Here is a 24600-nt window from a genome sequence, read left to right as displayed (position 1 = left end):
GACTGTGTCATAATTTGTTGACTTGTACACTTAGGCTTTGTGCATTTTCACATATGTCTGGTATACTTTGATTAAAAACAACAACAAAACCCACAGGAGAAGCCAACTGTTTTCAGGTGGATAAAAAATGGAAAGTGGGGAGGGAATAGGGGGAACTCAAGATTTTGCATAGGCGGCTGAGCTGTGGCACCGATTTAAAGCAGCAGAGAAGACTGTTGAACGGAACAGGATAGGAATTGTCTCCAGCCCCTGACTGAAAAGTCCCCAGATACATCAGCCTTAATTTCCCACCTAACCCTACACCCCCTATTCAAAAACGGATCCTTTTGGATAGAGCCCACTGTTTCCTAGTCTAGCAGCTACTTCTGTCTCCAGGCAAAGAAACCCAAGGTTTGAAGCCAAAATTGGGGTTCTTTTTTTTTTTAAAGATTTTATTTTTTTTATTTGAGAGAAAGAGAGCAGGAGCAGGGGGAGGAGCAGAGGGACAGGGAGAAGAAAACTCCCCACTGAGCAGGGAGCCTGTGAGGGGCTCTATCCCAGGACCCTGGGATCATGACCTGAGCTGAAGGCAGACTTTTAACCTACTGGGCCACCCAGGCGCCCCCAAAATTGGAGTTCTAATACATTGACATTTCCTCTAGAGATCCTGTGACACTGCAGACCCTTGATGCAAATGTCCTAGCAGCTAAACTGAAATAATCCTAAGTACTAGAGTGGGAGGTGGGGGGCCGGGTTGCTCATGTTTGTCACCCGGTCCAAAGGAATTACCTGCTTAGGTTGCTGTGTGTGTGTTCGTGTGTGTCCGAGAGAGGAAAGGGCAGCCAACAGTACTGTGTTCTCCTCTCTCCAGGCCCATCTCAGCTCCAAAACCCATCCAGGCGTCTGGAGTCACCTAGAATGCCCCCTGAGCCACTTTTCCCGTGGAAAAGGGCAGGAAGGAACCACTGGTCACAGGTTCCACTGACAAGAGGGGAAAACCTGGGGGGTGGCAGTTCCTTTCTGGGGTAGGTCACACCCCCTGCACAAAAACATCCCAAAGAGAGCTGGTACTGAGCTTGCGTTGGAGAGGTGGAGATACCCCAGGGAGGAAGTGGCAAAAGGCGAGATGGGAACACCCCTCTTTGATCCCACAAGGTGCGTCAGGGAAAGTTGGATTTCGTTTAGCCCGGGATGGAGACTTCTCTCCCCTATGCTGCCACCAAGATCAGTGGGTCAGAGGAAGCCAGGCTCCCCCCCACCCCCCGCCCCTCCCTCAGGTGGTGCCCGTGGGACCCCAGGCGCGAGTCTGACCTCTTTTCCCTCCCGCCCGCCCATCCCCACCCCTTCCAAAACTGGGACGTTATTAAGGCCGGTTCCGTCAGGGCTGAGCCATTTGCTTAGAGGAACGCGGGATCCGGAGGCAGCGCGAGGTGCCGAGCCAACAAGAGAGGGGCTGTGTCCAAGAACGAGGTGGGGACGGTTCTCTCCGGGTGCCGAGCGCGGGAAGGAGCACGGGGATGGCTGCTGGAGCCCGCGGGGTCAGAGCTGGCTGGCTCCGCACCGACGCTTCCCGGTCTTCCCGAAGGCCACAGGCTGGAGGAAACACTCAAGATGCGCGAGGAAACGCGCACAGGCGCACACGCCTTGGAAGGGCGAGGGGGGCTCCCGGCGCGGCGGGGCGGCCCCGGAGGAGGTGGCCCTGCGCCGCGAGCGCCGGGCAGCGGGAACCTCGGGTCGCCGGCCGCCGGGCGAGGGGACCCGCGAGCTCGCAGCACCGGCCGCCGGCGCGCAGCTCCCGTCACTCCTCGCACTGCGTTTCGCCGGCGCCCCGCCTCCCGGGCACAAAGCGAAGGAAAGGGGCCGGGCCGAGGCTGAGCCCGCCCCCTGCCCGGCCCCCGATTGGCCGCTGCCGTTGTCCATCCCGAACCTATTTTTGATGGGGGGGGGGGTGCCACCCAGTCTGCCCCAGATCACGTTTGCCACTAGCAGCCAACCAGTCGGGCCCAAGTCCGCGGGCAAGAAGCGATTGGGGGCGAGTGAGTTCAGCCCCGCGGTCCCCCCGTCCGGGTCCCCCCTGCCCGGGCCCGAGGCGGTATATCCTGCTCTCCCCGGTCACCTACCCCTCGTGGAAGCGGAGCGGCGGCCTCGCTGTAACGCAGAGGCGAAATGTAGCGAGCCGGGTGTCGCGGCTGGACGCTCGCCTTGGCCGGGGGTGCGGGGGAGGGGGGCACGCCGGGGGCCGAGGAGGACTGCCGAGGAGGAGTGATGAGAAGAGGGGGAACCCTGCACCCCCCGAGACCACGGGTCCCTGCTGCCACTCGCCAGGCGCCCCCCTTCCTCCCAAGCGAGAGGCAGGTCAGTCCTGGTGGGTCTGGGGCGGTGGGTGGCGGAGGGCGGGAGCCCTGGCGCGCAGCGCATTTGCTGAGTCTGAATGCGGGAGAGGCGGGGGAGGCCACCCAGTTTCTTCTCCCCCTCCCTGGGTTTGCAGATACTAAAACGGGTCTTTTTTGTTCCTCCTCAGGGTATCCTGGTTCACTTTTGCTTCTTTCATCCGAGGGCCTTAGGCCCGTCCTAAGTCTCTTTAGTGGAAGGAGTGGGGTGAGGGACTGGCTTCTCTTCCTGGGAGCCCCCTTTCAGTTTAGGTAGCCTGCCAGGAAGACAGGAGGAGGAGGGAGGGTCAAGTTCTAGCACACACTGCTGGCATAGGGGCAGTGGACTCTCTCCTGCCCTGAGGGCAATTTCTGGATCTCTAGTGAGGGTCTTTGAGAGAACCACGGGACTGTGTTTAAGGAGATTGGAAAAGGGAATCTGGATGTGTGACTTGAGCGCATAGAAAGAGAAAACAATTCCCATGGGTCAGTTACTGGAGTTTGAATCACCTTTTCCCAAACTGGAGTTGACTAATTGTGTGTGTCTGGAATACTTAAGTCCTTGGTCATCTTACGTAGGGAAATTCTCTTTAAATTTATTTTTCCTTGTAAGAACTGTTTTGGTGAAATGGGATAGAGTGGGATCAGGGCCTGGGGATTCCTTAAACAAGAAAAGCGGGGCTGTTGCTGCTAGACGCTTGCATTTGGGAGCAAGTGCATTTTGGCTTATGCTGCTTTGTATTTTGCTTTGCTTTGTTTTACTTTTTTTTTTTTTTAGTTGCTGCTTTTGTTTTTTGTTTTTGTTTTTTAGAATTCCACTATATCCAACTCTCAGTAACCCTGGGGAACAGGGTGAACCTAGGGAGCTGCAATGTTCGCATAATAACCAATAGTTTTACCCTCTTCCCCTTCAAACTGAGATAACTCTCTTGTCCTATCTGACAAACCCACAGGGCCAGGAGCAGGGGGAGAGAAGTAGAGACAGAAGCCTGGATCCCAGTCAGCGTCTGAGCTTTTTGTAACACTGCTCACTCTCAAGGGCAGGAGTGGGTAGGCCTCTGGCTCTTGGCCTTGGTCTGGCAGCCTTGCCCCATGGCCCAGGGAGTCCTTCTAGTTTTGTTTTGTTTTGTTTTGTTTTGTTTCCCCTCTCGGGGGCTAGGGCGTTTGGGGGTCTGGAGACTTTCATTTAATGATCAGATTCTCCCTGTTTATTTGTCTTGCCAAGCTGTCTTGTGACTATAAACAATCACTTTCTGCAGCGGAGTGTCTGTGCTTTGTGGCAGGGAGCTTGTGACTGAATTTGTAACTGACCCCACTGGGAGACCACACTTAACCCTGGGTTTTTAATGAGCGTTCAAGAAGGGATCTCCCCCAGGACATCCCTGTCCACCCCTGGTCACTGAGAAGACGATGTCAAGGTCTCCTGCGCCACACGGTCCCAATCCCCAGGCTGGCCCCAGCTCGCGGCTGTTGACTACCGCGGTGATCCCTGTGGGGCGGTGGGCTGCCGGGCGGGAGGACGGCAGGGGTCGCGCCTGCTGGGCCTCCAGAGGTCACAGGGCAGGAATGGGTAGTTGTAGTGAAAAGAAGGAGGAAACGAGCAAACCCTTTATGCCTGCCTTGTGGGAAAGTTGTCCCGGTATGAGCTGTCCTTGGCCATGTCATAACATTCTCCTTTTTGTCTTCTTCCTTCCCACATCAGGTGTTCCACACAGATTCTCGTGACTTGAAGGACCAGAGATTTGGGGCGGGACAAGGTCTTCCCAGGAAGGAAGGAAATCTCTGGAGGAAAGGGGAAGGACGGCAGACAGTGCGCCGGGACGAGCGGAGCCGGAGGAGCTGTGGGAAGCTGAAGGAGCCCAGCCAGGGGCGCGGGCCCGAGCAGCAGCCCTAGGCCGAGGCTGCCTTCCGCAGGATTTGAACTCAAGCTACTTTTCATGAAAGAAGGGCCACCTCAGAGGGCGCCCCAGACTCAGCTGGGCTCTTCTACTCTGGATGCCCCCTGCTCTGAGGACCCTGCTGCTCAGAACCAAAGAAGATTAAGAGGCCAGATACACTTCCCCCTGGCCCCGCGCTGGCCGGCCGGAGTCAGGCCTCTGCTCGCCTAGTGGCTGGCTGCGGAGTCTGGTGGGGGGTCTCTAGCTTCCCTCCAGCTCGCGGCTTCAGTGCTTGATGGGGCTGCCTGTCGGGGGACCAGCGTTTGCCGCGCCTGGTAGGGCCGGAGAGCCGTGGGAAGAGGTCCTGCGGCGCCCAAGCCTGGGTTCACCCCAAGACTAAGTGCTTTCCCGACTTAGAGAGGGAGAGAGAGAAAGCAAGAAGAAAAAAAGAGAGGGAGAGAGAAAGGAAAGTTCCCCTTCCCCTCCTCCTTCCCGTCATGTCCTCTAAGCCAGAGCCGAAGGACGCCCACCAGCTCAACGGGACTGGCCCTACTCCCTCGCCCTGCTCTTCAGATGGCCCCGGGCGAGAGCCCTTGGCCGGGACCTCAGAGTTCCTGGGGCCTGATGGGGCCGGGGTGGAGGTGGTGGTGATTGAGTCCCGGGCCAATGCCAAGGGGGTCCGGGAGGAGGACGCCCTGCTGGAGAACGGGAGTCAGAGCAATGAAAGTGATGACGTCAGCACGGACCGGGGGCCCGCACCGCCCTCCCCGCTCAAGGAGACCTCCTTTTCCATCGGGCTGCAAGTGCTGTTCCCCTTCCTCCTGGCAGGCTTTGGGACTGTGGCTGCTGGCATGGTGCTGGACATCGTGCAGGTAGGACCTGGGGAGGGCCGCTCTCGACCATGAGCCCGGGGCTACCTTTTCCTCCCGCGAAACCGACTCTTGGAGCTTTCTCTCCACCTCCGTGTGAGAAGCAGCTGCTGCTTCGTAGAAGCGTTTCCCTTTGGATCACGTCCTCGACTTCTTCTGGGTCTAGTTACTTTCTATGGAAGCCTCGAGGAAGCCCAGTAGCCCTGAGGAGGTGGTCAGGGCAGCATTGCTTAACAGAAGCAGAATCTGTTCCAGAGCTCAGGCTTGGAGGAGGAGAGATGGAACGAGGTATTTGCCTGCCATCCCTCCTGGGCGTTCCTCTTGAGCCCAGCTCTGTAGGGGAGACACTTAGATGGGACTCCTCTTTATGCTTTCTTTTCCCTTCACTTGGGGTTTGAAGGATACCCACAATAGAAAGCTCAGTTTCAAGTCTCCCCTCCATCCCCCTGCTGGGCAGGAATTTGTTCGGCTGCCAAGAGGGTCTCAAATTAAGTGGGAAGGTTCTTAAAGGCATTCTCTGTTGCTTATCTGCCTGGAACCTTGGCACGATCTCCTTGGGGAACCGGGGGTGGGTACATGCTATCTGATGCATGATTTGGGCAGGAAGTGGGGTGGGGCGTTGGCATGGCAAGACCTGGAAGTGCAAACTGTGGGGTGTAAATGGGGACAGAATGTAACCAGGCCTGGGCAGAACTCTCTCTCCTCTTTGCTTCTCACCTGTATTTCCTGAACTTGCCCTGGGCAAAGAGGGCTGTTTGAGGAGTTACTGGGGAGCGTTAAGGCTGGGAATTGGCAGGACCTGGAAGCTGAGAGCCAGGGATGTGCTGTGTAACATACTGCACGTTAGGACTCACCCAGAACCTTCAGGTCCAAGAGGTTCCAGTCTTGTTTCCTGGGAAAAGGTTTTGAAGTGCAGGGAGACAAGCCCAGTGGAGGTACCCCGGAGGCGCTAGGTTTATCAAGGTTAATCGTTAGCAGGTATCAAATTCCTGCTGTGTGCTGAGCTCTGTCCTAGGTACTTGGAGAAATACAAAACCAGAGGAGATCTGGCCTTGGCCCTGGGGACCTCCCAGTCTGTCGCTAACCATGAAATCTCCCAGGAGGACATGGAACTCAGCATCCCCTCCCCGGTGCCAGGCCAACCCTACAAAGGATGCATGCAGTGACGCAGAGAGGCCTGCTGGTGGGTGGAGGTTACTATGCCAGGGTCCCAGGGAACTGAGGGTGGTCGGTTCTAGGTGGTTCCGTCAACAGTGTCCACCTGGACCACTTTGACTTGAGCCCTTAGGAGAAGCTTGTTGCTAATGAGGATGGTGTTTATGTCATGCCCAAGTGCCTCGTACTGCCTTCCCTCTCCCCTACCCTACTGTCTTCAGGGTTGTTCCTCATGGAGGTTGGGAAGCCAGCCTGGAGCTGGGAAGGAGGCTTTGGACTCCTCCCCCTAGTGGCTGCTTCACCTCCTAGGGCCGTGACGAGGCCTAGTGGCAGGAGGAGAAATAAGACTCTTCCATCTCTTCGCTGTGGCCTTGATTCTCGTTCTTAAGAGTTTTTGGGTTCTGGTTTGGTACTTACAAAGAGGTATAGAGCCACGTTCCAGTTGTTTTATTTTCTGGATACTACTAACAGTAATAGGGAGCACTTGTTGGGCCCTTCTGGAGGTGGGCCCATGAGGTGGAAACCATAATCCTCTCCATTTTGTCGATAGGGAACCTTCGGCTTAGAGGGATTAGGTAACTTGTCCCCGGTCATCTTGACTCAGAGCCCGTGCTGTTAACCTCTGTGGCCTACACCATGTCCATGGTTCACCAGTTGGTTAAAGGCTTAGGCAGGAGTCTGCTCTCTGTGTCTTCCCTTGAAGAACAGGGTGGATCAGAATCTGGAACAATTGGAGTTATATTCTAAAGTGGACAAGAACAAAGGTCCTTAGCAGTCCCCCACCCCCACCCCTTGCCCACATACTCAGAGAATTCCAGAGCTGGAAGAGGCTTCTGACATCTTGCCCCACCCCCACCCCGCACCCATGAGCCTGAGACATTGGTAGGGACCTTTGGAGCCTGCCCAACATGCCCACAGAGGGCCAGCAATTGCCCTGAGTGTGGCACTTAGGCTCACCCCAGAGCAAGGGTCCATTGGATGTGGATGACAATGGTTGGTTTGTCCTTGTCCCCCTCCCCCAACCTTCCTGCCACAGCTGGGCTGAAGCAGGCCTGCAGATGGCTGCAGAGATATCAGGGTAGGAGGAGGGTGCAGGTGCAGAAAGACCAGGACGTGGGACTCCAGGGAGATTCTGATTCCACATCCAGGGAAGCAAAGGCCGGGGGGCCGGGGGGGGGGTGGCTGACAATCGCAGACTCAGGAGGAGCAGGGTGATTTCTAGGGCTTCACACTTGCATCCTCCCTTCATAAGCTAAGCTGGCCTTCAGTGGGACAGAATCTGGGAGTGCCTAAAAGCCTGGGGCCATCTGGAGGAGATGGGCTATAGAGTGTCCCCAGCATCTCAGAGCAAAGGAACAGAAGTCCGAGTTGGTGCGGATGTCTCCTTGGTCCAGGGCCCCCCCCACCCCCCATCTTTCCCTACTACTGCAGAAGACTCAGTCTCTTTCTGGAAGGTCATTTCTGTTGCCTCTTATCTGCCCTCTCGCCCAGTCAACGTGCACAGCCAGCCTCGGCAGTGAGATAAGGGGCTGGTGTACTGGCCAAAAGTAGAAAAAGGATAAAGGGACAGCCATCTGCTCCAAAGTCCCACCGTGGCTGCAAGTTCCCATGATATTTAGGAAGGAAAGCAGGATTGGGCCCCATGTTGGGACTGGAGGGGGTTGAATATGGTTGGATACGGATCTACCACAGGTGCTCTGGGCCCCGCCCCCCAAGTCTGGTCCTAGGCCGTTGCATCCTGGCTGGGAGTGCCCGCCTGCCCCCGAAGTCACTCGCCTTTGCTGTCAGCCTTTTGAGGGATAGGGGGGATAGGAGGTGGTGGACCAACCTTTCCTGGAATTGCCAACTGTGTTAAGACAGGTATTATTTTAACTCACTACTCACTTGCTGAGGATCCCAAGGAAAGGAGACAACCCCCTCGCCCAAATACCTCCTCCTCCAGCTTCTCCGCCCTGCTGTGTATATGGAAGAGTCTACCAAGATGAAAGTGGAGGGGAGGGGAAAGAGGCATCCTCCCTGGCTGGCCTGCTCCCAGGGCTGCCGGCCCTCCTGGGCGGGACTCTCGGATCCCATCCTCCTTGACCACTTCCTTTCTCACACTTTGTACAGCCCTGAATACCCAGGCGCTGCCCTGAGGCCCTCCTCCTTGGACACCTGGGATGCCTGCAGAGGGGGAAAGCCTCAGACAGGTGATCGGACTCAGTCCTCACCCCAAAAGCTCAACTCCAGCCCAGCTTCTGGGGTCCTCCCACAGCCTGGGGCTCAGAGCTTACCTCTAGGGATTTTCATCTTCTTAATATCTTGATTCCAACTTTTCCTGGCTGTGACTTTCCTCCCTGCTTCTACCGTCTGGGGGCGGGGAGGGGTGGGGGGAGGAGAGCTCAGGGCAGAATACTCGAAAGCAGGCAGGAGTCAGTATATGAGGCTGGAGGAGGTAAGGGATGGAAGAGGCAAGAGGGAAGGACGGGGGAGAGGTACCGGCTAGGCCGCTGAGGTACGAGATTTAGGGTGATCGCTTTGAATCAGGATGATTTTGGGGTGTGGGGGGAACAGTCTCATTTCTCACCTCCCGGGATAACAGAGCCCAATGAGCCCCCAACAGCAGCCCGTGTCAAGGACGGAGAAAGACAGGGGAGAGGAGCTGCATTTCTAAAAAGCAGTGCTGTCTGTGGACGCCCTCCCCCTGCCAAGTGGGGCAGTGCTTCCCTTTTTTATCCCCCGCAGAGCAGGAAGGCGTGGGTGCAGGCTGGCTGACAGGTCTGACTTCGGGGGCAGGCGGGCACTCCCAGCCAGGACGAACAGGACGGGCCTGAATTAGGCCAAAGGAAGAAAGAGACACCGCCTGAGCTGCCTCTTTGAGAAGGTTCTGTGGGTGAAGAAAGTATGTGTGTAGGAGTTGGCTACTCTGACCCACGTGCCGGCTCAGGGCGTTGCTGGGATTGCTGGTCAGGTGGTGTGAGATCCCAGGCTGAATTCTGTGTGGGCTGGGAAGACTTCTGCACAGGGGCTGGTATGGTGGTGGCTTGCTCCCCTTGCCTGTCTGTCTCTCAGCTCATCACCTCTGAAACCCTATACCTTCTTGGTCCTGCTAACGTGTGTGCTGGGAGGCAGAGGGCCCTGGGAGTGCTGAGAGGGGCTTAGCTGCGCTTCCTACATTCTTTTTCTTAAATAATCACAAAGACAAACAATGTTCCTTACAAACAATTTAGACAGTATTCCATGCATACACTTAACGTATCTCTTTCCAGGCTCCTTGACTCCGGGAGCCCATATACATTACCTACGCCGAGCCGAGGGAGGGGCAGGTGGTCTGCAGTGAGGAGGGGATATGAGGCTGTGCTCTGAGAGAAGCTTTGAAAGCCCCCAGTCAGCCACCCTCATGAGGGGAGGGGAGCTGAGGGAAGTCTTCGCCTCCTTGGAGCTGTTTGTCTGGTTTAGGGGAGAAAGGATGAGGCACAGCCCCGTGTGGCTGGGTCTGCAGGGAACTGGCGCCCCAGTGGTAGGCACCAGCCGTGTCCGAGAGTAACAGTGCCCGAGTTCCTCCAGGCTGGATGGGGCTCGCTGGGGCTGCCTTCTCTCGGGGCACCTCGGGAGTGACAAGGGGTTCGCATCCTTCCAGCGTTTGCGAGGGCCTGCCTCTTCCTGCGGTTACCTCCAAGCTCGGCAACTTGCTGGGAAAGAGGGAGCAGGGCAGGGGGGACTCTTTCCCATCCTTAGTCTTAGAGAGGGGCTCCCCTAAAGAGAGTCCTAAGCCCTCCGCCTGTGAGGGGCCAGACCAGGAGCTCAGGTAAGCGTGTGCTCTAGGCCTAAGGAGAGGCGCCCTTCCCCCAGAGTCCTGGTATGGACTTCTCCCCACCACACACGCACACAAACAAAACACATTTCTCTTTTTCTGACAGGAAAAGAAAAATCCTTACCTTATAGGCCCTCCTGGTGTCCAGCCTCCCCAGGTCTCTGGCCCTAGCCCTGGTCCCCTCTGATACTCCTTGCTCATCTTGTATTATTATTATTATTATTATTATTATTATTATTATTATGTTAAAAAAACACATAACAAAATTGATCACCTTACCCATTTTTATTTTTTTTTTTTTTTTTTTTTTTTTTTTTTAAGATTTTATTTATTTATTTGAGAGAGAGAATGAGAGAGAGCACATGAGAGGGGGGAGGTCAGAGGGAGAAGCAGACTCCCCGCTGAGCAGGGAGCCCGATGCGGGACTCGATCCCAGGACTCCAGAATCGTGACCTGAGCCGAAGGCAGTCGTTTAACCAACTGAGCCACCCAGGCGCCCCACCTTACCCATTTTTAAATGTACAGTTTGGTAGTTGTTATATTACATTGTTGTGCAACAGCTCTGAAACTTTTCATCTTGCAAAACTGAAACCCTAAGCACTAAATCCCCTTCCAGCCCCTGGCAACCGACCATTCTACTTTTTATTTCTATGAATTTGACGACTTTAGATACTTTATATAAGTGGAATCATACACTATTTGTCTTCTCGTGACTGGCTTCTTTCACTTTAGTATAATGTCCTTAAAGTTTATCCATGTTGTAGCACAGGTCAGAAGGTCCTTCCTTTTGAAGGATGAATACCATTCCATTGGACGTATACACCTTTCGTGTGTCCATTCATCCATCGGTGGACACCTGGGTTGCTTATACCTCTCGGCCATTGTGAGTAATGCTGCTAGGAACGTGGGTGAGCAAATATCTCTTCAAGACTCTGCTTTTGCTTCTTTGGGATATATACCCAGCAGTGAGATTGCTGGCTCATATGGTAGTTCTATTTTTAGTTTTGGGGGGACCCTCCCTACTGTTTTCCATAGGCAATGGAGCGTTCTGTGGCCCCACCAATAGTGTACAAGGATTCGGGTGTCTCCATGCCCTTGCCGACACTTGTTGCTTTCTGGGGTATCTTTGTAGTAGCCATCTTGATGGGCATAAGGTGATAAATCTCATTGTGGGTTTGATTTGCAGCCGTCCTCCTTCTTAACTATGGAGTGTCAATGCTGGAACTGCCTTTAGAGACCCTCCGACGTGGCCCCTGAATTGTACATTTTACAGTCGGGAGCTTGAGGCCCCCGTAGTGTGTCTGAGGTCCCCAGGCTCGTCCGGGGACCAGCTGGGGAGGACACTGGGGAGGTAGCATGAGGCCCATCCCTGTGGTCTCTGTAGGAGACCCAAGGCTCTCAGTCCGGTGTCCTCACACCTACAGCGCTCTGCCTCCTGACCATGACCCCCTCGTCAACCTCCATATGCCCGCCTGGCCACCTGCCCCCTCCTCACTCTCCAAACCATTTCTAAAACAAATAAAGAACAAATAAAGGAACCCATGTGGCAGTTAGCGCCGGGCAGGGAGACGCAAACCCAGGCTTTTTTGCCAGTCTTCGATTTCACTTGCAAATAAGTAGCTTTCAAATAGCCAATCCTGGCTCCTTGGTTTTTCCCACTTAGCACGAACAAGCATAGTGCCCTCTGAAATTCATTTTCCTCATTCACAAAATGGGGATAAAGATAGCCCCCACCTGAGTGGACTGTTGATCGGTCGAAATGAGAAACTGTACAACATAGAGTGCTTACAAGCAGCCTAGCACGCAGTCGGCACCGAAGAGCTCTTGGCTGAAGGAGCTGGTGGGAGAGCCAAGCCCGATAGGCCCGGGACTAGAACCCATGTCTCCTGACCCCTAGTCCATTGCTCTTCCTGCAGGGGATATATCCCGCAGTGAGTATATATCCCCCTCGCCTCTCCTGAGAGCCTGGGGGAGGTATGTGGGGTGAGGGACTGCAGAGGAGACATAAAAAGCCTCTTGCAAACCAGCACGCAGAGGTTTGGGGGCCCTGGTGTTAATTCAGAGCCTATTGAAGAGGAGAGTTGCTGTGGCTGAGGCCCAAAGCCCTTGGACACAGAAACCAAACAAACTCTAATCTCCTCAGCCCCAGCCCCATGGAGCCCAGCTCTCAACAGCTGAGACAACACCACCCAAGGTTGAGGCCACGGAGAAACTGGACTGAAGGCAAAGAGGTTGGGGATTGCTATTTGAGGGGGGATCACAAAGGAGTTCTGGCGTGTAAGCCAGCCTGGGGTGACAGCCGTGTGGGCCCTCACCTCCTGTCCCTCACCTCCAGAAAGCAGGCAGGGGGAGTGAAGCCAGGCTGGGGTCTCCTGCCTGGATGAGCCCCTCCATGTGTCCCCATTTCTGGGTGGCAGGAAGGGGGGGCTGTGTTGTTGGAGCACCATGGTCTTGGTTTGGGTCCAGGATTCTTGGAGAAAAGGCGCTGGCGTGCTCACGCCCTGCTGATTCCGCTTCCTCCTCAAGCCTCTGATCCCAGACTCTCTGTTCAACCTGATGCCAGCCGTTTGGGGCACTGAAATTCCTGGGTTCTGTTTTCACCTTGTAGCACTGGGAAGTCTTCCAGAAGGTGACAGAGGTCTTCATCCTGGTGCCTGCACTGCTGGGGCTTAAGGGGAACCTGGAAATGACCCTGGCATCGAGGCTGTCCACTGCAGTGAGTGTCCTGGCGGGGAAGCATGGGACACACAGAAGACTTGGGGCAGCACAGAGCCAGACTGAGAGATCACTGCAGGCCTTTCCCAAGCGCCCAGGCCTGGAGTGTGGGGCTGGGGTGGGAAGGTGTAGGGAGATTCCAGCCTGGGTGTCCTGCTCCTGGGCAGGGGCTCCCTGCCCAGAGTGGTTCCCAGGCTCGGTTTCTGGATGTCCCAGCCGTCCCTGGACTCTTGCCTCACCCCCTGCTCCGCAACCCGCCTCGTGACTGTTTGTGCAGCTTTGACAGGCAAGCATCATGCTGGTCCCTCCACCTGCACAGATGGGGGCCTCCTCTGATCTCCAGCCCTACTCTGCAGCTGGGCAGGAGCAGAGCCAGGCCTTCCCAGCCCCCCGTCCATCCCCTTCCCTTTCCCTCATGGCAGCTTACTCTTCATTAAGGGACTAGACAGCGAGGGGGCTGCTTATCACTCTCCCTGCCCACAGCCCCATAGATCGGCCGTGATGGCCCAGAGACTGAACCGGATACAGGGCCATGGGGTGGGAGGTGGGAAGCAATAAAACTCGGGAGGCCAGGGGAGCCGGGTGGCAGGGATGGCCCCTGTGGCTACAAGTCTAGAGAAGGCCGCAGAGAGAGTGGCAGCCTGTCCAGCCTGCCCACCCTGCCTGACTTCCGGCCCACTCCCGTGCCACCTCATTCTTCCCACACCCTTTGGCAGCCTCAGTCCCACACCAGCAGCTGACCTTTCCTGCCCTAGAATGGGAAGCTGGCTTCAGAGCCAGCAATCGGGTCCCTCTGACCCATGTGGAAATGGGCTTCCCAGATGAGCAGCCCACGGGACGGAATCTGCTTCTGCTCAGCAGTTGTCCTGAGAAAAGGAGAAGAGAGGGGGCTGGCTTGGGAGCCCCCTTTCCGCCCCCGCCCAGCTGCAGGAGCTCAGGCTCTTTAGCTCCTTCCTTCTTCCGGCCCCCTTAATGCTGCTTCACTTTCCCTGGGGGTTATGTCCCGGTCCCAGCGTCTTAGACCCCACTCACTGCCTCCTGATCCAGGCAGGGTCCTAACAGATGGAGCCGCAGGCCTTTCCCAGCCTGGAGCTCCAGCCCCCCCCCCCCCTCTCCCAGGCCAACATTGGGCACATGGACACACCCAAGGAGCTCTGGCGGATGATCACTGGGAACATGGCCCTCATCCAGGTAAGAAAGCCGAGACCAGAGAGGGTGGGCTAAGCTTCCCCCTTAGTCAGGAATCTGAAAGACTGAGTTCAGCCCCAGCCAGCTTGTGAGCGAGGCGCCAGCATCCTGCCGAGCTGGCCTGTCCCGAAGCAGCTCTAGGAGGTAACCAAGTTTCCCAGGCAAGCGGCCAAGACGGGGAGGGCCCCAGCAGGTCCCATGTCAGTCCTCGGCTTGCAGGGGTCCACTGGGCTCGAGTTCCCACGAATCGGACTCGGGAGGGCTGGGCTGTCCTCGGCCACTGTTGTCCCATCTCCGTGTGAGGCGACACGGGTTCCAGACTGGGAGTCTTCCCCCTCGAGTCCCAGGCCTTGTCTCCTGACTGAAGGCTCAGGCTCTGCTGATTCTCACCCCAGTCCCCAGAGGGGATGACTGGCTCCTTCAGCCAGTAACATGTCCTGGGCTCCTGCGGGGTACGCTGCCCAGGCCCAGTGTCTGGTGTGAAACTAAATAAATAAAGACATCATTCCAGCCTGGGCGGACTGCACAGTCCAGCCCAGCCTGCCTCCTGGGGCTGCAGAGAGCCGGGAAGAGGGCCGGCCCAGCGCTCGGGCCACCCCCGCTAGGAACCCCGCTGCCCCCGGGCTCTCTTGAGTTAAGCACCCCCGCCTCAGGTGCAGGCCACGGTCGTGGGCTTCCTGGCGTCCATCGCAGCCGTCGTCTTTGGCTGGATCCCTGACGGCCACTTCAGTATCCCACACGCCTTCCTGCTCTGTGCTGGCAGCGTGGCCACGGCCTTCATTGCCTCCCTGGTGTTGGGTAAGGAAGGGAGGGCCGGGCGGGGGAGGGGGGGCCCCCCCGGGCCTGGCACCTGCAGTCTCTCCTTTTGTTTGTTGATACCCCTTTTATCTCTTCTCACCCCGCCCGGCCCCTCCCCTTCCTCCCCAGGTATGATCATGATTGGAGTCATCATTGGCTCTCGAAAGATTGGAATCAACCCAGACAACGTGGCCACGCCCATTGCCGCCAGCCTGGGTGACCTCATCACCTTGGCACTGCTCTCAGGCATCAGCTGGGGACTCTACCTGGAGCGGGGTGAGGCTGAGGCCACTGAGGGTGTGACCAGGGTGGACCCCCGGGTGGGATTTGGGAGAGACAGCAGTGGGTTTGCAAAGGTGTAAGGATTTTCCCTATGTTCTTAACCGTGTGGTTGGAGCGCAGTTTTGTACTAACTCCCCCTCTGCCCCCGAGCTTGGCTCAAAGTCACGCAAAGCAGCAGGGGCACAGGGGAAAGTATCTGAGAAATATATTCCTGCCTGGTCCTGTGGACTCCTACTTGCCTGGGAGGAGTAAAGGTGAAAGGCTGAAGGAGAGGAGCTGAAGCCTGGAATCTGCTTGCAGCATGGGGGGTGGGGAGACAGGGATTTCTGGGGCTCCAAGCAAGGAACGTTAGAAGCTGGTCTCTGCCCCTGATTAGCCCCAGGCCTGGGAAGCTCTCAGCTTGGTTTCCTCATCTACACAAAGGACAAGGCTGCCTGCCCCCCCTCTCCTGGGCTTGCCGGGAGGATTGATGATCCAGGCACCTGGTGTGGGGTTCCTGCTGATCTGCCAGCATGGTGGCCGGGGCCGAACCGGGGGAGGCCTGAGCCGGGCGCCGCAGTGCTCACCTCCCTGTCGTCTCTGCCTCCCTCAGATAACTGGCAATACATCTACCCCCTGGTGTGCGCCTTCTTCGTGGCCCTGCTGCCTGTCTGGGTGGTGCTGGCCCGACGGAGCCCAGCCACAAGGGAGGTGTTGTACTCGGGCTGGGAGCCTGTCATCATTGCCATGGCCATCAGTAGGTAGGCTTGGGCCCTTGGGACACCCTCACCCCCTTCTCACCCCGCCACAGCCTCCCTATTGAGCCCTGGAGACGGGAAATGTGGTACAGAGCCTAGAAACGCCTTCCAGAGTGTATCCGCTCCATGTCCTTCTGTCACATGTGACAGAACCATCTGACGTGGGTTTCCTTGAAAAGCAGAATGCGCTGGCTTAGGGTACGAAAACGGCACAGCTGGATTCAGGGGCATCAGGGCTGCGATGTTCTGTATCTCTCGGCTCTGCTTTTCCGGGTGATGGCCTATGGCTCCAGGTTCATACTAACTCCGGGGGGAAGAAGTTCACAGTTCCACAGAGTCCCGCCAGAGAATTTCACTGGCTCTCATCCATTCACATGGCTATCCCTGACTCACTGTGGCCTCAGGGAAGTGATGCTCTGATTGGATGGGGCTGGGGCCTAGCCATCCTTGGAGCAATGTCACCTGACTGAGTTTGAGAGACGTAGTTCCTGGGAAAGAGCCCAGTACTGTTGCCACAAGGGGAAATAAATACTGAGTGGGCAGAACAGCGGTCCTTGTGGGCTGCTCGCCCTGGGCTCCTCTAGCCAACGGGGGGGGGGGGAGCCAGTACAGGAGGCAGGGGCCTGACCCCATGCCACCAGCTTGCTCTGGGGAGCGCTGTGCCAAGTCTCAATATTATAAGCAGCAACTGGTTCTGGCAAAGGAGGCAAGGACTAGGAGACAAGGGACCCCTGGGAGCCCCTTGCTCCCCAAGGCCAGATGGGCCTGTCATCCCCGGACCTGGAATACTACCTGTCGGTGATCTTTGTGTCACTTTGTCTTTGTCTGTGTAGTGTGGGAGGCCTCATCTTGGACAAGACTGTCTCCGACCCCAACTTCGCAGGGATGGCTGTCTTCACGCCTGTGATTAATGGTGAGGTCTTGGCATCAGCTGCCGGGGGAAAGGAGAGGGGCAGGAGAAAAGGACGTGGGGCCTTTGTATCAGTCAGGACTCCGGCAGCAAGAGCATCCGGCTCAGACAGTTCAGGACTTTATCAAAGGGGCTGCTCACAGAGCGGGGAGCCGGGGAGGGACCCAGAGATTAGCAACAACCGGAAGCCCTCGTCCTCCAGGGTCAAGAGGAGAAAATAACATTAGAGGAGCCTAGAGAGAACACTCCTCTGCCCCTGACAGGGGTAAGCCACTGCCAAAAAGAGAGGGATAAGGAAAAAAATACGTGAGCTCTCTCTCCTTCCACCCTCTCTGAGTGTGTCCTGCTGGCTCCTGTTGAAACCCGATGAGCAGCCAGCAGCAGAGCATGGGTGATGCGGTCTGTAGGTCAGGCTCTCAGAGCTCAAGGCAAGGCTGCGAAGAGCAGGGAAGAGGTCGGGGTGGGAGGGTAAACAGCAACAAGCACGGTTCCTAGGAGAGGCACCAGAGTCCAGAGCTCAAACCCGACACTTGAACTTGGCTCCTAGAACGAGCACAGGAGCCTGGGTCTGCTCAGAGCTGCGGAGAGAGGCTGGGCAGGGCAAGGCCTTGTCGCCCTGGTTGTGTGGGACGGCGGGGGCACAGGCTGCCTACGTGTGCAGATCGGCCTGTGCCCTTCCTGCACTCTCAGCCCCCCTAGGGGCACGTGGGATGGCCACGTGTCCATAGACGGGAGGGTAGAAGCAACCTGGAAGACTTCCTGGGGGGGGGCGGTCTTTGTCTTCCTTCTTGGAGTCTCACTCTTCTCCTGGGGACTGGTGAATGTGTCACGCCCTCCCCACGCCTCACTCTGCCCCGTCTCAGCGCTTCTGTCACTCTACAGGTGTTGGGGGCAATCTGGTGGCAGTGCAGGCCAGCCGCATCTCCACCTTCCTGCACATGAATGGGATGCCAGGGGAGAACTCCGAGCAAGCCCCTCGCCGCTGCCCCAGTCCTTGTACCACCTTCTTCAGTCCTGGTAATGACAGAGTCCCGGCCTCCTGGTCCGTTCCAGCCCTGGAGGGAGGGGGCCAACAATGAGGGGACCTCCCCTCAGAAACAGCTGGGCCCTGGCTGGGCCACACCAGCTCTCTGGAGAGCAGATCCCAGGCAGGAAGACTGTCCTTTCCGCGGACGCCATGGGGGCTGGGGACCTCGGGGTGGAGCGGTAGAGACCATCAGCCACCTGCCGTCCTGGGGTGGAGTGGGGCACCTCTGGCCTGAAAGGCCTTCTGGGGCCAGGGCTCCTCCTCCTCACTCCCCCCCACGCCCCGCTCTCTCCCCTGGTCCCAGATGTGAATTCTCGCTCGGCCCGAGTCCTCTTCCTCCTTGTGGTTCCAGGACACCTGGTGTTCCTCTACACCATCAGCTGTATGCAGGGCGGGCACACCACGCTCACGTTCATCTTCATCCTCTTCTACATGACAGCCGCACTGCTCCAGGTACGGGCAGGCAGGAGCGCGGGGAGGGCCTGCCGCACCCTCTGCCGCCTCTCGTTCTGGGACCGGGTGGCCAAGAAACACGGGACAGGGGCTCTGGAGAACAGGCCGTGGTTCCGGCAGAGTCACCAACGTGCTGTGTGACTCTGGCCCAGTTGCTTTACTTCTCTGAGCCTCCAGGATACATTTGCCATTTGAGAGGAATGGCCCCAATGTGGTGGTTTGTAGGCAGGTGGTGGTTGTAGGGTGCTGGGCAGGTGGGCCTGGGGGGCACCCCCACTGGCCTGGCCACAGAGCTCCTCTCGGGTGTTTTGCATGCTGGGGCTTCCTTAGAAAATGTCATTTGAATGAAGGGTTTCACAACTTAAAAAAGTGTCAAAACACCACACTAGGTCACCTGGAGGATCCTGTCCAGCCTTGCCGTTCCGTGATACAATCCACTCTCTCCCTTGTAGTGTTAGCCCATTTTTTTTTCATCTTCTTATTTTGAAAGAATTATACATTCACAAGAAGTTGCATAATTTATGGACACAGAGGCCCCATGTACTCTTCAGCCGGTTTCCCCCACCAGTAACATCTCACATAACTCAGTACAATCACAAAACCAACCAGTCAGCGTCGGAACAATCCACGGGGCTTACTCCAGTTACACCAGTTTTACACACACCCATGTGTGTGTGCGTGTGCGTGTGTGTGTGTGTATGTAATTCTGTGCGGTTCTGTCCCGTGTCGATCCGTTCATCCAGCACCACGGTCAAGACACAGAACTGTCCCCTCCTCATGAGCCCTCCTCCCACGCTCCCCTTGGAGCCACACTCGCCCTATCAGACATTGTCAATTTCCATAGACTTGACTTTTGAGTGGTAATAACAGTCCCATCGTTCAAAACTTTTTAAAGGTTCACAGTGAAAGCTCTTCTTTCCCGCCCTCTTTCTGCCACCCAGCCTCTTCCTCCCGGCCGTCCATGTAGTCCATGTCTTGTATATCCTTCAAGCCTCTTCTATATTTATTCAAGCAAACGTATAATTTTTCTTGTTTTCCTTTTTTTTTACACGCATGTAGCATACTCTACACACTGTCCACGCCCTGTGTTTTCACAGCACAGTTTATCTTAGACATCATTCCACGTCTGTACATAAAGGGAAGAGCACCCTGACTTGTTATGGTTGCGTTCTTCTACCCTGTAGATGTACCTAATTTCATTTAACCAGTCCCCTCTGGGTGACCACTCGTCCTCCAGCCTCTCACCCCAAACCTTAAAAAGGCTGTGTGTTGGGACGTCTTGGCGAGGGCTGGGCCGAGAACCAGCCACATGCTCTTGCCCTGCTGTGCACTCCCCTGCACAGAGGAGTTAAGTGCCCTCGGTGGGGAAAGCGGAGGCGGGGATGCCCGGGGCCTGCGGCTGGGGCTTAGCCCTGGGCTCCCCCTCTCACCTCTGCGGTCTTCTCTAGGCCTGCGGCAGGCCAGGGCAGGGCACTGAGTGCCCTAGAGAGGTTCTTCCTGATCGCTTTGCTCCCTCCGGCTCAGCCATGTGTCCCTGGGACGACGCTGCAATGAGGGGAGAGCTGCTGCCATGCTCTTCCTGGAGCATGGCCCAAAGTCCTCCGGGCCACACTCTTTATGTGGGACTCTTCTGCAGCTGCTGGAAAGGGCACAAAGCGATGGGGGGCTGGCCCTCATGCAGGGCCGGGGGCAGGCCATGGGAGGAGCACCAGGCAGCTGCGTGCAAGGCAGGGGCAGCATGAAGGGTGCTGGAACCAGAGCCTCTGGCGGCCTCGGGGAGAAGACAGGAGAACCACCAAGCTGGCCTAAAATTAGGTATCAGTTCTGGCTTCAGGATCCCCCAAGGTCTCCATTTCCTGCATCTGAGCCTCTTCGGGCAGAATTTGCATACCACAGTTTTTGCAAAGTACAGTCAAGAGTAAAACCTCCCTCCCAAATGATTGTGTTGGAGATTTACCGGTAGAAAGCACTTCATTCTCACGCAGATGCGGTCATTTAGGGAGCCCAGATGTCAGGACTGGTGCTGAGCGTAGAGAAGATGCAGGCCTGCCCACTCTCCCCTGGTATTCCAGATCAAGTGCTTTGCCAACTTCAAAGTGTATGTGAGTCTTGCTAAAGTGCAGATTCTGATTTGGGAGATCAAGAGCAGGACTTGAGATTCTGCATTTCCTTTTTTTTTTTTTTTTAACGATTTCATTCATTTATTTGAGAGACACACAGAGAGAGAGGGTGAGCATGAGCTGGGGAGGAGCAGAGGGAGAGGGAGAAGCAGACTCCCCACCCAGCAGGGAGCCCAGCACGGGGCTCGATCTCAGGACTCCAGGATCATGACCTGAGCCGAAGGCAGAGGTCCAACCGACCGAGCCACCCAGGCGCCCCGGGATTCTGCATTTCTAACGCACTTCCAGCTGTTGTTGATGCTACTGGTCCTGCGCCCACTAGCAAAGGGCTAATCGACATCATTCTTGATCTGTAGACATGGAAGGGAAGGAAGGGCACAGATAAAGCAGCAGATAATCCAAAATGTCTTTTGCGTTGATACACACTCTCTGCTTTCTATTCGGCTGACTTACTCGTAATTCTATTTTGCTAGGGCTCATGTTAAACTAGACTTGCATTGTTTGAGCCCACAACAGCAGAATGGAAAGGGTCAGGAGGAAGCTAGCTTGGGATAATCGACTGTTACTCAGACAACTGTGCCGGCAGCAGCCTCAAACACTGTCCTTATTCCGCTCTGCTCCGAGGAGAAATCCCTGTGTGAAAAGCAAGCTCCAGGCCCCAGCCCCCTGCCAGGCTCCTGCAGAGGCCCACATGGCAGGCACTGGAGTGACCCAAGAATAGGATGACCCAGAATTAGAGGCAAGAGGGCTGAACTGCTGCAATAAGTAGGACTTAGATTAGGTAGTCCCTCGCTTGGTCAATTTGGGAGCAGAATGTAATGCTGTTGGGGGAGGTCCTGGGAGTAGCAGCATCATGCTCCACCAAGGGCTCATGGGACGCTGATGGTCCGCTCCAGGCGGTGACTGTGCAGTAGAGGAACATAAAGGGGTGGCTGGGGTGGCAAGATGAACCACCGCAGCATATTCCCCAGGGATACAATGAATGTGCTCTATCCTGTGGCCTCTGGCTCCCCCTGGTGAGAGGGGAAGGCTATAGGCCGGGCCCTTCTGTCTCCCCAGGTGCTGATTCTCCTGTACATCGCAGACTGGATGGTGCACTGGATGTGGGGCCGGGGCCTGGACCCAGACAACTTCTCCATCCCGTACTTGACCGCTCTGGGGGACCTGCTTGGCACTGGGCTCCTAGCACTCAGCTTCCATGTCCTCTGGCTCATTGGGGACCGAGACACAGATGTCGGGGACTAGCCTGGTCACTCAACCTTTCCCCCTACCCCCTGCACTTTCTGTTCGAATTTTTTCTTTCGTTCTCCTTCCCCCACCCCACTCCACACTCCCACCTCTTTCTAGGACTTCACTTTGATACTGAATTCTCATTATTTTCAATGGGAATTTTTATACATTGAGCCAAGTTTGTATAGCAAGAATTCCGACAGGACAGATGAACTGAGATAAGCAGTACAAGTAGATTTTTTGAGACAATCACCAAGTGCAATTTCATGGTGGGTGCCTCCAGGTGAGGTGGGTTGGGGCAGGGGTTTCCATCTAGGATCTGGGGACGTTTGGTTTAGCTTTAGCAAACTCAGTCATGGCCCTAATGAGAAACCCTTTGTGAGTGGGCTCTGGTTTTTTTGGGTTTGTTTTTGTTTTCTCTTTTTTTTTTTCTTTTTGATTGAACAGAGAGATGAGTATCATTTCCCTCCCCCATCCCCCTAAAACACACACACTTTTTTCTAAAAATGGACCAACTTCAAAGCACTAGTAAGAAGATAGCTGCTTCTGGCCCCCTGTAACCCTAGCCCTATCCTCGGCCCTCTGTCCCAAAAACAGTGAGGTGGACTAACCATTCAAATTGTATACACATCCCTTACCCAATTGCCTGATAAACACTACCAACCCCTCCCTTTGATCTTTTTCCCATTGATCGTCACATCTGGGAAGAAATGAGCAGGAGCCTGGTCTCTGTTGACCCATGTCCACCAATAGGTTTAACAAGATCTACATCCTCCCTGGGCCCAGAGGACCGATTGTTTATCTCTGTTCAATCTTCGTGTCTCATTGCTTCTCAACACCACCTTTCCCAGAGCTTGCGAGGTTGGGTTCCGAGATTAGGGACAGGGAGCGAGTACGTGGAGGATGGTTGGGAGGCAGAGGGCAACCAGGGGTGTTTCACTGCCACCAAGGACATTTTATGTGGTCACTTTAGTCTCCATCACTTCCTGAGATCACTCCCGCTGCCGCGCTGTGGACGGCAGGTTTCCTCTGTCTTGGCTTCTGCCCTCATTCACCCATTCAACAAATACACCGCCTCCCCGAGAGGGGCTCTTGTGCAGGCATGGTCTGAGGCTTCCCCTGAGCAGTCGTGACGGTGCCTACCGCGGGTAGGTACCGTGCCAGTGGCCAGGGAAACAGCTCTCCGCTCAGCTCATTCCCCAGATACAAAGGCCTTGCGCCCCTTCCGACCTGACGCAGAAAGTTGCCTGGCTAGAAGTGTCTGCGTCATCAGGCCAGGTTCTGCCTCGCAATCTCAGCTCTGTGCGGTGCCGACCCCAGTGAGAGCCCCCAGCCCTGTCGCTCCAGCACCAGCTCATTTCCCTGAACTACACTTCCTCACCTTTTCTTCCCTCCCTCTCTCCCCACCAGCCACCCGAAAGAGGGTTCAGACCTAGTAGGCTGGACGTCTCCGGCTGCCGTGCTCTTCTCTGCCCAGTGCAAGCTTCGGGGAACACTGGAGCCTCTGCATCCGTCCCCCCCTCCCCCCCCCGTTGCTCTGACCAGATCAGAAATCTGTCCACACTCGCATGTGTGCCAATCTGAGCGTTCGGATGCAGGTTTTTTCCTAGCCTCTCCACGCACGGCCTCCCCAATGACCCTCCTCTCTGTAGTGGAAAGGGCCCACCTCCAGGGGCAGGCTAGGCAGTGACCCTCGCTCCTCCCAGCCCCACGCCTCATCCTGAGACCTTGGCTGGGACCTCCAGAGACTCCACCCACGCCACCTTCTGGAGTCTTCGAATTGGAAGGAATGGTAGAGGCTATGTAGTTGGGGCCGGGGCTGGCAGAGTTCATTAACACCAGCCCAGGCTTGTTTCTGCTCTTCCCTCAGGCCCTCTTTCAGCTTGCCCTCCACCTCCCAACACATCTGCACACACACACTCTTCTTGTACAGGCACCAAAACCAGCGCCCCTGCCCCTGAGGCTGTGCCCCCCTGTGTTCTCCTGGAGACCTGGAGCCTCCTCCGTTGCTGAAAAAACAGGAAGGTGGGCGTGCCCCAAGCCCCGAGTGTGTGAGCAGAGGGAGGACCACGGGGTGAGAGGGAAAGAAAATGAAGTGGACTTTCACGGAAGATTCATTTCTTTTCCCCTCTCCCCGATTGCACAGACTGCATGTACTTTTGGCCTGGCTGCAAGGAGCAACATTGGTTTACTCTTGTATCCTTAAAAAGTTACAGAACTGTGTCTTAAGAGAATTATTTATAGTTACTATAACTGAATTGACAAATGTCAACGTAACTGATAAATTATATTTGGTAAAATAAAGAGGACGTTTATTTAGGTGGTTGCTGGTTCCTCTGTGTCTCACCCAAAAGCAGCCTCAGTGGTTCTGCATCCCTCTGGAGTCCCACCTCCTCCTCACTCAGAAGTGGAAAGGGGCCAGAGCATGACCAGAAAGGACACAGCTCTTAAATAGAGATGTGTGATAAAAAACAACAACACACGTCAGTCATTTGTTGAGCAACAATGAGTGGTGCCCTGGGACATGGACCAGAAGCCAGTGCGGTGTCCTTGCCTTCCGCACATTGAGCCCGCCTCGGTCGGGGTACCGTGCTGAGGGGCGCAAGCATCTGTGGGGTAAGATTCCTTCCCTGCAGAGGCTTGCCATCTGGTTGGGTTAAAACCATAACAGCTCTGATTTGTCGAGTACTTATGGGGACATGCCTTCACTGTGCTCAGCCCTGTAAGCCCTTAGAAATTTACAATGACTTACAAAAGCTTTGGAGTCAGACGGGCCCCGGGGTTCAGATCCCAGATCTTCTGCTTGCCCTCGTGTGATGTTAGGGGATCCTGTACCCTCTCTGAGCCTGGCTTTCCTTATCTGCACTAATACCTCTTTCCTACAATTGCTAGGAGACTTCAGCGAGGGAATGCACATAAAGCACCAAGCTCTGTGCCTAGCACCCACTAAACCCCAAGATACTAGTCCATATTTAAAGGGTGGGGGATCAGTCAATGACAAGGCAATGTCAATATGATGACCACAGAGGTACACGGAGGGTGGCTAGGGGAGCAGGCAGATGGAAAAGACACCTAACCCAGTCTTGAGGGTCAGGGAA

General features: G+C 55.8%; 1 protein-coding gene across 1 annotated transcript; it reads left to right on the top strand.

Annotated features, from left to right (window-relative positions):
• Positions 1-2021: 2021 nt before the first annotated feature.
• On the top strand, positions 2022-23821 carry SLC41A1 (solute carrier family 41 member 1). Its single transcript, XM_036077231.2, has 11 exons — positions 2022-2334; positions 4051-5097; positions 12651-12758; positions 13877-13948; positions 14599-14743; positions 14873-15019; positions 15618-15765; positions 16596-16675; positions 17555-17689; positions 18004-18152; positions 21332-23821. The coding sequence occupies exons 2-11, from the start codon at positions 4723-4725 to the stop codon at positions 21515-21517; spliced, it is 1545 nt and encodes a 514-aa protein (XP_035933124.1). The 5' UTR covers positions 2022-2334; positions 4051-4722; the 3' UTR covers positions 21518-23821.
• The last annotated feature ends 779 nt before the right edge of the window (positions 23822-24600 follow it).

The sequence above is a fragment of the Halichoerus grypus genome, chromosome 7 (genome assembly GCF_964656455.1).
Source record: "Halichoerus grypus chromosome 7, mHalGry1.hap1.1, whole genome shotgun sequence".
Taxonomy (NCBI): domain Eukaryota; kingdom Metazoa; phylum Chordata; class Mammalia; order Carnivora; family Phocidae; genus Halichoerus; species Halichoerus grypus.
This window is presented reverse-complemented; position numbering and strand designations above follow the sequence as displayed.

What these genes read in the sequence shown, in the direction of transcription:
- SLC41A1 (XM_036077231.2), top strand. Translation starts at nt 4,723, where the DNA reads ATGTCCTCTAAGCCAGAGCCGAAGGACGCCCACCAGCTCAACGGGACT. An exon ending in GGGACTCTACCTGGAGCGGG is followed by an intron (nt 15,020 to 15,617) that starts GTGAGGCTGAGG and finishes TGCCTCCCTCAG; the next exon opens with ATAACTGGCAATACATCTAC. An exon ending in ATTGCCATGGCCATCAGTAG is followed by an intron (nt 15,766 to 16,595) that starts GTAGGCTTGGGC and finishes TTGTCTGTGTAG; the next exon opens with TGTGGGAGGCCTCATCTTGG.